General features: G+C 44.2%; 1 protein-coding gene and 1 pseudogene across 4 annotated transcripts in view; one reads left to right on the forward strand and one right to left on the reverse strand.

Annotated features, from left to right (window-relative positions):
- Positions 1 to 5,313: 5,313 nt before the first annotated feature.
- LOC122754683 lies at positions 5,314 to 9,271 on the reverse strand (annotated as a pseudogene).
- A 417-nt stretch (positions 9,272 to 9,688) lies between these two features.
- The window catches only part of VASH2 (vasohibin 2), a 51,641-nt gene continuing 48,855 nt past the window's right edge, over positions 9,689 to 12,474 (forward strand). For 2 of the 4 annotated variants that reach the window (XM_044004430.1, XM_044004431.1), the window contains exons 1-2: positions 9,689 to 9,915; positions 10,641 to 11,055. In XM_044004430.1, coding sequence (XP_043860365.1) covers positions 9,785 to 9,915; positions 10,641 to 11,055 — 546 coding nt within the window. In that variant the 5' untranslated portion in view covers positions 9,689 to 9,784. Of the gene's footprint in view, positions 10,000 to 10,574; positions 11,056 to 12,474 lie in introns of all 4 variants that reach the window. The other 2 variants (XM_044004432.1, XM_044004433.1) reach the window with 2 other exon arrangements.

Here is a 12,474-nt window from a genome sequence, read left to right on the forward strand (position 1 = left end):
GACTTGCCCAGGGTCACACAGCTAGTAAGTGTCAAGTGTCTGAGGCTGGATTTGAACTCAGGTCTTTCTGAATCCAGGGCCAGTGCTTTATCCACTGCGCCATCTAGCTGTCCCCTAGGCAATAGGGTTTTGATGAGAGCTGTGTGACATGACCAGAATTTTAGCATAAAGAAGAACGGTAGAAATATGTAGGAAGGATTGGAAGGAGTGAGATATTGGAGTAAGGAAGGCATGTTAAAGGCTATTTCAGTTGCCAAATTGAATGGCAATCAATACTTTGTCTAAGGTGGTAGCAATGGGAATAGACAAGGAAGGACCAGGTTCAACAAATATTGTAGAGGTAAGTCCCATAAACCTTAGCATAGTGCCTGGCACATCTAATGCTCAATAAATGCTTGCTGACTCTTTGACTTCCTAACTAACTAGATTAAAGAGATGATAAAAGAGGGACAAGTCAAAATAACAAGTTTTCATAGGTAGAAAACTGGAAGAACAGTAGTACCACAAACAAATAATGGAGTCAGAAGAAAGAGAAGGTTAAGGGGCAAAGGGAATAATAAGCTTGGTTTGGGGAATGTTGAAGTTAAGAGTTGGGGGGATATATCTTATTTTCCAACAGGAAAAGAGAAGAAAACACAAAGTTCAGAATGTACATTTTTTCTTGAAAAGTAAAAAGGGGGAGAAAGAAATGGAATTGCTTAAGTTAAAATGAAATATAAGGATTATCTGTAATTACAACTCAACTCCAAATTCTCCCTGATTCTCCTTACCACAAAAGAATGTGAATTGTCTATAACTTTCCCCCCTAGAAGTTGTTTTGCAAACAATGACACAAATAGATTTCCCTCCTTCTTCTCTTTCTTCTTCTCTCCCTTTTCTTCCCTCTCTCCCTTCCTTTTTTCTTTCTTTCTTCCTCCCTCCTTTCTCATTCTTCCCCCTTTCTTTCTTCTTTTTGCTGATTTCCTTCCTTCCTTCCTTCCTCCCTTCCTCCCTCCCTTCCTTCCTTCCTACCTTCCTTCCTCAAACATTTATTAAAAATAAGTATTGGGTACAAAACACTTTGTTAGGTATTGGAGAGATGCAAAGTTTAGATAATACATAATCCCCATGGATTCTACAGCATAGTAGGAGGATGACACAAAGAGAGATAACTTCAGTATTCAGCATTACATGGTGACTACTCTCTAGAGTTCTAAAGTACTATATGAGGTCCAAAGAGGAAGGACATCATGAACTAAGGAAATCAGAAAGTTTCATTATAGAGAAGAAAACATTTGAGTTAGGCAGAGAGTGGAAGGGGACATTCTAGCACAGGGAACAAAATCTTGGTATAGAAAGCTTTTGATGTATTATATGAGGTATTTGGTAGGCTCTCTTTCTGTGTGTGTGTGTGTGTACACTTATGTGTACATGTGTGTATCTGAATAAGACTAATAAATGTGAGATTTGCTTTAGTGATAGTTTTATCCTTCAAAGACAGAAGAAGCAACCAAAGGATCCACCATTCTGGATCTCTTTGTCACCAAAGAAGATGAAGTAGAAATGATGGGACCTTAGGGGAATGGACATGGAAATGACCACTTCATCATAAAGTTTGTAATAGAAAAGAGGAAAACTGCTATGTACCTTAGATTTGGCAAGATGAAATTCAGCAGTTTCAAAGAAGATAGGTAAAATCAAATTGTCTAATATTCTGCAAGGAAAGTCAACCCAAGAAGAGTAGGAAGCTCTCGAGAAAGAAATTCTGAAGTACAAGAAGAAATTACTTTAATGAAGAGGATAAAGGGGAGTGGCCAAAAGAGAACAAAAACTAAAGGAGTTATATAGAGAAATTGAAAATATGGGAAAGCAACTGAGGATGAATGAATGGATGGATGGACGGATGGATGAATGAATGAATGAATGAATGAAAAAGCAAATATTAAGTATTTACTATGTACTAGACACTGTATTAAGTGCTAGGGATACAAATAAAAGTAAGCAAGACAATCTCTGCTCTCAAGAAGCTTAAATTCTAATAGAAGAAGATGACATATAAAGAGGAACTAGAAGAAGTGAGCCAGGAAGTGGGATGGTGACCTGTTTCTGGGCCAGGTAAGTTGAGAGCTTACTTATGTGAGTCCAGGGTTCCAGGAACAAAGTTCAAGTGAAAGGAGAATAGGGAGGATATCCAGAGTGCAGGTAGCATGGTTTAGAAATGTCCAGAAAGAAAGCATGAACACAAGAGAATCCAGTAAGAATTGTGCCATGAGTGTTAATGCCCAGACCAAACCAAGACTGATGATAGACGCTGAGTCAAAAAAAATAGAAGAGTAAGGGTCTTAAGCTATGTTGAGGGCAAGAGGGAAATACTACACAAGATAGTGAGATGTTGAGTCAGCATCTAGCTGCCCTCAAAGAGTTCAGACAATGCTGAAGTATGTAAAGTTGGCTAGTCAACATTTATTAAGTACCTGCTATGTGAGGGCAGGTAGGTGGCACAGTGAATACAGTTCCAGGTCTGCAGTCAGGAAGACCTGAGAGCAAATCCAGACTCAGACACTTACTAGCTATGTGACCCTGGGCAAGTCACTTAACCTGTTGCCTCAGAGTCTTCATCTTTAAAATGAGCTAGAGAAGGAAATGACAAATCACTCCAGTGTCTCTGCCAAGAAAACGCCAAAATGAGATCATGGGTTGGACATGACTGAGCAACAGCAAGAAGTGTCAGGAACTGTGCTAAGTGCTGGCAATACAAAGAAAAGCAAAATATAGTCCTTGCTCCAGAGAAGCTTACAATAATGTAGGAGACAGCCTACAAATAACTGTAGATAAATTTAAAATAATCAACAAAGGGAGGGCACTAGGATTAAGACAGCTCAGGGAAGGGTTCCTGTATTAGGTAGGATTTTATCTGGCACTTGGAGAAAACCAGAGGAAACAGGAGGTAGAAATGAAGGAGAGCATCCCAAGCATGGGGGACAGCCAATGTCCAGATTGTCTTGTCCAAAGAACAGCAAGGAGGTCAGTATCAATGTCAGTATTGCAGTTGACACAGCGCTGGGTCTGGAGTCAGGAAGATGAATCTTTGTGTGTTAAAATCTGACCTCAGGCACTTACTAGCTGTGTGACCTTGGGTCAGTCAATTAACTCTGACTCAGTTTCCTCATCTGTAAAATGCCCTGGAGAAGGAAATGGCAAATCACTCCAGTACTTTGCCAAGAGAACCCCCAAAGGGGTCACAAAGAGTCAGATGCAACTGAACAATAACCTAACCCAAAGTCACCTCTATCCTGTGATGTTTAAAAATCTAAATTGTGTGATCACCTTAAATTAAAAAGCTTCAGTACCAGTCTTTGGGCATTAAACATTTATTAAAAGCATACGGGGGGCAGCTAGGTGGCGCAGTGGATAAAGCACCGGCCCTGGATTCAGGAGTTCCTGAGTTCGAATCCGGCCTCAGACACTTGACACTTACTGGCTGTGTGACCCTGGGCAAGTCACTTAACCCCCATTGCCCTGCCAAAAAAAAAAAAGCATACAGGAGATGGCACAGTGGTTAAAGCACTGGCCTTGGATTCAGGAGTACCTGAGTTCAAATCCGGCCTCAGACACTTGACACTTACTAGCTGTGTGACCCTAGGCAAGTCACTTAACCCCCATTGCCCCGCAAAAAAAAAAAAAAAAAAAAGAGAGAGAAAAAAAAAGCATGCAGGTATTCCCATGGAGTTCAGAAAGTTAAGAAAAAGAAAGCCTACCTAGTCTAGAGTTCCAGCCTGGTCTGGTTCCTCCTCAAGTCCTCCGCCACCAGCCTGCTTCAACCACGAACTCTCTAGCAAACTGATTGTGGAAGCTTTTTATAGGTCTGGAACAGAGGCAGTCCTTACACACTGCTTCAAGCTGATTGGTTGGCACCCTCCAAATCCATTGATTCACTAAACTTGAAGGTGTTCTCAAGTTAAAGTCAAAGTCTAGCTTCTGAGAACAATATGTAACGATTGGAATGATGTCACCTGCTGGAGACTTACTGTAGAAAAGCTCCGCCATGAGGAGAGGGCCTCTGAGGGCAGGACCATGCGGCTTTCTTTGGCGTCAGGAAATGACGTTGGCTTGTGGGAGGAGGAAGAGGGAGGCTGGCGTGCTGGCTCACTCTCTTTTGTGTGGACTCCGGAGCTAGAAATGCGCTCTCCCTTTAATAGATAGATGAATCTAGGCCTTTCTCTCTTTACCAAATTCTTATTCTCCTTAATAAATGCTTAAAAGTCTAACTCTTGCCAAAGCTTATAATTTATTGGTGACCACTCATTAGATATTTTAGACAGTTTAGCTAGAATTTTAGCCCCATACAAATACCTTCTTAAGGGCTAGCCAGGTGTGATTACAATCTAGTTAACTTGAAGTAGGCTAATCAGCAGTCAATCACTCTCACTTGATTCAATCAGTTTAGATTAATCTCCAGGTGGGTCTTTGAGTATTTGCTAAATCTCATTATTTTATCACATTTCCCCCTTTGTTTCTTCTAGGATCAGGTATTCCTTGATGAAACAGTAAAAAAAATAATTAAGTCTCTGGAAGTCTTTTCTCAGTTCTCTTGTCTTCTTGGAATGGTAAGATGTCATCAGGAGGAAGCTGGATTCTGGTCTGGAAAGCTGGGCTCTGGACTCTGGACTGGAAAGCTGAATTCTCTTCTTTAACTGTTTGAATTGCTAGATTTTTTACTAAACCTTAGCATAGCATTGTCAATGATCAAATTAATACATTCCATTACATTCCCTCCTTTATATAATAGAGGGTTGAGGTAGTTATGTGATCTATAACACTTCTTACCACCATGTGTCTGGATCAAAGCCAAATTTAGTAACATGTTCATGACACCTGAAAATGTTATGGAAAGGTTATTATCCCACATCTCATGGTTTTGAGACATCCAGTAATTGTGCTAGGCCACAGGTGGATGGATTCTGACCATGCCATCAGACTGAGTGAAAGAAAAAGAAAACTTTTAGAAGGGAGAGAGGAAGAAACTGGACTGTGTCCAGCAATTGTGGTCTACATAGTTGCCATCATAAGCAAATCATGGACTTACATGTACCTGTCTCTCCTCCTGTTGTACATATATTCTCTCCAGGGCCTGCATCAAACTCACTATAAGAACAGTTAGTCTCTGAAATGATAAGTTTCCATAATTCATAAATCTCATATTAATTTCACCAAATACTGTATGATGGTAAAAATGCATGTTATGCTGCATAACTCAGTACAAATGCTCCTATATGGTTTGTGTTCAATTGTTCAATTATATTTAAGTTACGAATGGAGAATAGCTGCCTTGCTTTATCGGGAAGAATTGGAGCTGGAACAGCTGCGGTGGCTCTGGTGGTCTGGGGAGTGGGATCGTCGTTGGACAGGAAATCTGCGCCTAGGAGAGCGGGACCTTCTCCTCATGCGTGGTGGTGATCTACACCACATCGGGGGTGGTGGCAACATCCTTCTGGGTGGGCTAAATCCCCGGGGTGGGGGCCTGGGCCAGGGGGCCAGCACTGCAGTGGCTGTTATCTCCTGACCATCTATCTGTCCTCCATCCATGTGCTTCAATGCCTTTTCAGCTTCATCTGGATTCTCAAACTCCACATATGCATAGCCTTTGGACAGATGAGGATACATCCTTTCCACAGGCATATCAATCATTTAAATTTTCCCATAAGTGGAAAATATTTCCATGATGTGATCCTTTGTCACATTCCTAGTAAGCCTTCCAATGTGTTCTTTGGTAGGTTTTGGTGAAGAACAATTCCTTAAGATTATAAATTACATAGGAAGTGCTTACCTGCACTGGGGGATGCAATTTCTTACCTGGGAGCTCCCTATACCAATGGAGGGAAGTATATTTGCCCATGTTTGTTTCTGTATATTTCATAGCCCCCTGGTTAGGTTAGATGATCTTTAAGGACAAGTATTGTTGGTTTTCTTCATTGTATGACCAGCATTATAGGAGCTTGAATTGAATTAAATTTCAGAGAACAAGCATTGTGCCATGAAAGTCTCTAGCTAAAAAGAACAACCCACTTCTATTTAACTGGATGTAAATGTGGTCATGTCACTCAAATTAAAAACTCAGTGTGGTGGAGGGGAAAGAACATTGGATTAGGAGCTGGAAGATCTGAGTTCAAATCCTGTGTGACATTGAACTCTCTGAGCTTTAGTTTCACCATCTGCAAAATAGATACACTAATATTTGCCCCTACATACCTCACAAGTATGTTGTTGTAGGAAATGTACTTTCTAAACTTTAAAGTACTTCATAGATGTGAGATGTTCTTATCAGAGTCTGGGATGGACAGCAGGGTGATAGCCTTCACTCACCTGAATATTGTTTAATAAAAACACCTTAAAAGGGCAGCTGGGTGGTGCAGTGGATAAAGTACCGGCCCTGGATTCAGGAGGACCTGAGTTCAAATCTGGCCTCAGACACTTGACACTTACTAGCTGTGTGACCCTGGGCAAATCATTTAACCCCCGTTGCCCTGCAAAAAAACAAAAAACAAAAAACAAAACACCTTAAGATACTAACAATAGGGGCATCTAGGCAGCACAGTGGATGAAACACTGGCTCTGGATTCAGGAGGACCCGAGTTCAAATCTGGCCTCAGACACTTGACACTTACTAGCTGTGTGACACTGGGCAAGTCACTTAACCCTCATCGCCCCCCCCCAAAGATACTAACAATACATCTAGGGAGCTCTTCAGAGTAAAGGGGCTTTTCTACATTGTGTTCCTCTAGCCTTAGATGGTTTTTGATGCTTCCCTTTCCACCTTCTTTGGCAAGCAGTCAAATCCTATCTCTGCACTCAGATGCCAGGGCTACAGGAGCTTCAAAGATTTTTGGTTAGTATAGGCACTGTCATCTGAATCATTTGTCACGTCAATTCAACAAGCATTTATCAAGTACCTATCAGGTGCCAAGCACTGTATACCAAGAAAGGCCAAAAAAAGGGGGAAGGCTCACCTAGCTCTGATACACAGCAGACACTAAGCCTGTTGAGTAATTGATCTACTGAGCATTTGGGTTAAGCAAGATCTCAAATACTTTTCTCTCAATGGCTAAAGTGTCTCTTCAGGTCCTTTCTAAGCCTAGGATTTTCATTCAGGCAAAGTAGGATTTAGCACTGAATTACAAGGAGAATAACAGTGGTTTAGAGGTCCTTATTGGAAAGGTGCTCCAAATGATGGCCCTTACCAAGGATCTTTCGATATTCACTGATAGATTTGATCACTTGTGATTAAGAAGCTTGATTTTCTTGTAAGAGATTCTTTTGACAAGTTTCTGATCACAGCTTTCAGATCTTATAGCCCTATACTCTTAGACCCCTCACATGTACCTTGATAATGCATTGGAAGGGGACAAGTGGGAAAGAATGGAAGGACAAAGGGGAATTGGGAGGGGAGGGCAGAGAGAAGCTGCTGATTAAGGGAGAAATGTGTTTGAGCTGAGAAAGCCTGTATCTACAAGGGCAGAGGAATATGAAATTTTGAGGACTTGGATATTGTCTTCCCCAGTGTCTAATGAAGTGTTCTGCACACAGCAGCTGCAAAAATTGGTTGAATTCCATTATCTTCCTCAATCCTTTACTTCAACACTGTGCTGGGAAAGGGAAATATCAGGGCAAGTTTTACAGGTGAGGAAATAAGAATATTGAGGTTCAGAAAAGTTAAATGATTTGCCCAAGGTCACACAAAAGACAAATGTCAGAACCAAGAACTGAATCCCACTGATTCTGACTGGGGTTCTTTCCTCATACTACATAACCTCTCTAAGGGAACTCCCTTGTCCTTCTTGTTTTAATTTCAGTCAATGACTGGTAAGTAGTAGTATACGCCTTTTAGCCGTAGGAAAACTGAGACCCAGCAGCAAAATTACTTACCCAGGGTTGTTCATTTATTTAGAACCAAGAACTAGAATCTAGTTCTTCTTACTCTCAAGTCCAATGCACTTTCTACTTAGGAACTAGTTGCTCTCATTGAAGATATATTCCTAACTGGGGACCCTTAGGAAGGGATCTTGAATGCCGGCAGATATATTGGTCACTACTTGGAACTTTGAAGACTTCATTTTTTTTTCTTTTTCTTTTCTTTTTTTTTAAGAGAGGCAATTGGGGTGAAGTGACTTGCCCAAGGTCACACAGCTAGTAAGTATTAAGTGTCTGAGGTCGGATTTGAACTCAGGTACTCCTGACTCCAGGGCCGGTGCTCTATCCACTGCGCCACCTAGCTGCCCTGGAACAGCATTTTGGGGGGTGTCTACACAAAACAGCCCTCCAATAGTCAGTCCCCTTTTAAATGTATCTCTAACTGGGATCAAGATTTATATCCCCCCCTGGGAAGTTATTAGCTTCACTCTTCATCCATTCATTTATTCACCCATTCATTTATTCATCCATCCACCCACCCACACCCCCATCCGTCCATCCATCTATCTATCCATTCATCCCCTTGGTGGACTTCACATATCGTCTGTGCTTTACCTCTTGTAATGTTGTGAATACCTTTTCTGCAATGTGTCTTAGTACCCTATTAGACTATAGAGTCTAATAGGTTCATGCGGTTGGGGTCCATATCTTGTCAAAACTTTGTGCCTACCTGCAAGGATTTGTACACATGTGGTCAGGGGTGTGTGATTTGTACCCTCTACCAAAGCAGATTGCAGTCTTTTAACTCAGAGTAGCTTCAGGAAGTTGCCTGAGGCTCAGAGTTAAGTGACTTGCCCAAGGTCACACAGCTAATAGTGTATGCCACATGCAGGATGTCGAAGCCCAGATGTTGGTGACTCCAGCTCCAACACTTAATCTACTCTACCACAGTGCTTCTTATGCATTAATCACTTAATATTAGTTGAATCCATTCATTCAATTTCTATGTGTTGAGAATCTACTATGTGTAAGGTACTGTGCTAAACACATTTGCGGATATTCCTTTGGCACCAGCTCTGGAGGGCTGCGCAGACAACAGAAGGAGGCATCCCATTTGACCTAGGTGGGGGCAGGAGGCAGATCCCACTCTTTTTTTTAAAGCCAAAAATTAAAATAAAAGGGTCTACTTTATAGTGAAGGTTCAGAACTTCACGTGAGAGGCTCCAAAGTCTCCCTTGGGACAGAGGCTGACAAACCCAGCCAGAAGAGCGAGGAGCCTCCAGGGCTGGCTGATGATCCCTTTGGCTGATTTCCCGGGATTGAACACAGGCCTATAAACTCTGATTTTAAGGACTTTGATCCCCAATAGTCTCTTGGATATCATTCCCCATGACTTCTTGGCTGGTTTTAAGTATTTGAACATAGGATATCAAAATTATAATAATGACCTTGTTTACATATATCTTTTAAAGTGCCGCCTGCCCGAACCCTCATCCCCAGTGGGGTCAGGGTCTCCTCCAATGCATACAACAATATTAACCAATCCCTCCGCCACCCTTTCCGAGCCCAGGGAATCTCTTCTCGCGTGCAGCTTTTCTCCCCTCCCATAGACTTGCCACTGCAGCCCCCGGGGAAAACTCAGCCGTAAGTACATGAGCCCCACGATCCCGCCTTCTATCCACACGAGCTAGGAGCTGGGTGTCCAGCGCACGACTGCGATCTGATTTCTCGTGGAGGCCCGGCTCGCCTTCTTTTTCTCCCTCCCTCCCGGGGATCTTTCTGAGCCAATCAGAGCACCTCGAAGAGTCCGGTTGTAGAGCTGTGGACCCGGGGATCCGCCCCTCTTTGTTGCGCGGGCCAATGGGCACATTCGGAACATCGGCGGCGGCCGGGTGACATGGTTATATGTCACAAAATAACATTCGATAATGGAACATGGAATAAAGCGACGGCCGCAGCAGCAGCAGCTGCAGCAACAGCCCCAGCCGCCGGGAGAGGCTTTGCTGCAATGAACCCCACTGCCCGGAGGTAAGATCTCAGCGAGGCCAGAGCGCTCTCTGTCTCTCCTCCACTCGGCCAGTCCCTCCGAGCCTCCTGCATTGGAATTGGGAGGTAAGGGGGTGGGGCGGCGAGGGATTCTGTGCTTCAATCGAGACTAGCTGCTCACTTCACCTGCAGGGACTGGGGAGGGGTCCTTGGGAGGAAGAGGGGGTGTCCGAGGCTACGGCGCCTCAGCGCTGCGGTCCCGGGCGCTCACGTGCTGTTGCCTTGGCTTCGCGGTTAGCAGCATCTGGGCACGCAGTGGGGTTTGAAATCGTGCACTTGGACTCCCGGGATGTCCCTCGTTTACTTTCCAAAGACTGCCTCTATTCTTCCCGTCCTTTTCCATCTCCCTCCGTCTCTGTCCCGGTCATTCTGTATGTCTGTCCGTCCACCTGTGGGGGGCGAGGAAAGGGGGCGCGGTGCATTGTGTCCATTGTGGAGCGGACCCTCTCGCTGATGCAGGGGAGGTTGTGTTCAAGTCTCCCCCTCGCCTGTCAGCTTCTCGAAAATGCAAGGATGCTTGGACTCAGGGCGAGGACGCCGACCAGGGTCCAGCCCCCTTCCCTCCGTCCCCGACAAAACAAACCTAGCCTTGCCTCCTTCTCCACTTGACGCTCAGTCTCTTCTGTCTCTGCTGATTTTAGGCACAGTCCCTAAGAGAAGAGGTCCAGCTGCCATCTCTCTGTTAATAGTAGCCTCTCCTTTGCCAGCTTCCTGCGGCAGCCAAGAGTGCAATGGAGAAAGCTTCCTTATGTATGGGGCACTGATCCCGGTGACCAGACATACCCCGAGGGTGCTCACTCACTCACTTCTCCCCACACTCTCCCCCAACCATCCTCCCACCCCACCATGACTGGCTCCACATCCAGCGCTCACCACTGCCCCCACCCCAAGGGTGGCAAAGGAACGCGGTCCAGGAGCACTCACGCCCGATCGATGTGCCTCACCAACAATGGGGGGTCGGAGGAGGAAGACAAAGAAGGAGGGGTGTTGTTTCATGTCAACAAGAGCGGCTTCCCGATTGACAGCCACACCTGGGAACGGATGTGGATGCACGTGGCAAAGGTTCACCCCAAGGGAGGAGAAATGGTGGGGTCCATCAGGAATGCTGTCTTCCTGGCAAAAGTAAGTAAGCTTGCTCGCAACACCCTTTCCCTCTCCCTTTCCCCTCCCCAACTGATTGGATCAACATTTCGAGGTGGTTTTCCTTCTCTTCCCCCTACCCCCTTTTACTCACTGGGTTGGGTGTCATGGGAAGCTGTAGAAATTGATAAAGGACAGGGAAGGAAAGAGGCTTTTTCAATTTCAAGGATTTCAGTTTCGGAGAGACTATGCCTGGGCATTCTTGAGCCTCGAGCAGGGGGCTGTATTCCTTAGCATGTACCTTCGCTCCCCACCTCCATTCATTCCCCCTCCCCATCCCCCGAGGAGAGCAGGCAAGCTGTGGACACCACTCAATACCGCCTAAGCCAATAACACATAGCGCCCCCCTCCCCCTAAGGGGAGACAGCCCTACTGCTATTCGTCCTTTTTTTCCTCCCTCCTGCAAGTGATTTAGCAGGAGATGAATGAATTTGTAGTCACTCAGGCAGGTTTCCCCAGCGTGAATCATTTCTATGCTTAGTGCCAATTTTGCATGACAGTAGCATTCACCCTCGAAATTAGAAAAGAGCAGTGCTCATCTTCCTAGCTCCTCTGGGTAATCGGGGATGAAGCTGTTTCCCGTTAATTGGGGTTTGGGCTGTAGATGAAAGGATTTTTCAATTAAATACCAAAATATATTCTTACTGGATAGAGGGGACAGAGTAAGGTGGGTAAAATGCCTGCTAAAATTCTGAAGATCAACCAGCAAGCAGTTACGAAATGCTTACTTAAATACTTAAATATATCAGGCACTAGGGATACAGAAAAAAGTAAAAATAGTCCTTGCTTTAAAGGAGCTCACCTCTTAGTGGGGGTAGGGTTGGGGGAAGGGAGGAGACAACATGTGAATGATTAGGTAAATACCAATTATATAAGATTAGATGAAAGATAACTGAATGGATATGTCAGAGGCCAGAGACCTGGAGTAGCAAAGATGTCCTAGTAATATTAAACCACTTGTAAAAGCCCACTTGGTTGTGGACTTGGGTGGAAGGAAGCAAATGACTGGACTGTGACTGAACTGTGGGCACATCAGACTGTCCCCTTAATCCCCTTCTTTCTCTTTGAGAGTATACTGTTAACTCCTATGGAACCTGACTAAAGTTTAAGGCACGACTGATGGTGTTTGTTTGCTGTGTCCTCAACCTCCCACACTTGACCCTGGAGGAAAGACGGAAGGATGACACCGGTAGAGCAAGCCTAGGGTTCGGTCCTAAGATTCATTAAGTTCTTCCACTTTTTGTTATGGAATCACAGAACCTTTGAAAAGAATCTTGGAATCCAGGCTGTTCATTCTAATAGCATCTCTGACAGGTTGAATACCTTCAAGTGATAGGGAGCTCACTATTTCAAAGATAGACCTGTTTTTGTTCCATTGTTCGGTAGTTAATGATGATGTTT

This window comes from Dromiciops gliroides, chromosome 4 (genome assembly GCF_019393635.1).
Source record: "Dromiciops gliroides isolate mDroGli1 chromosome 4, mDroGli1.pri, whole genome shotgun sequence".
Taxonomy (NCBI): domain Eukaryota; kingdom Metazoa; phylum Chordata; class Mammalia; order Microbiotheria; family Microbiotheriidae; genus Dromiciops; species Dromiciops gliroides.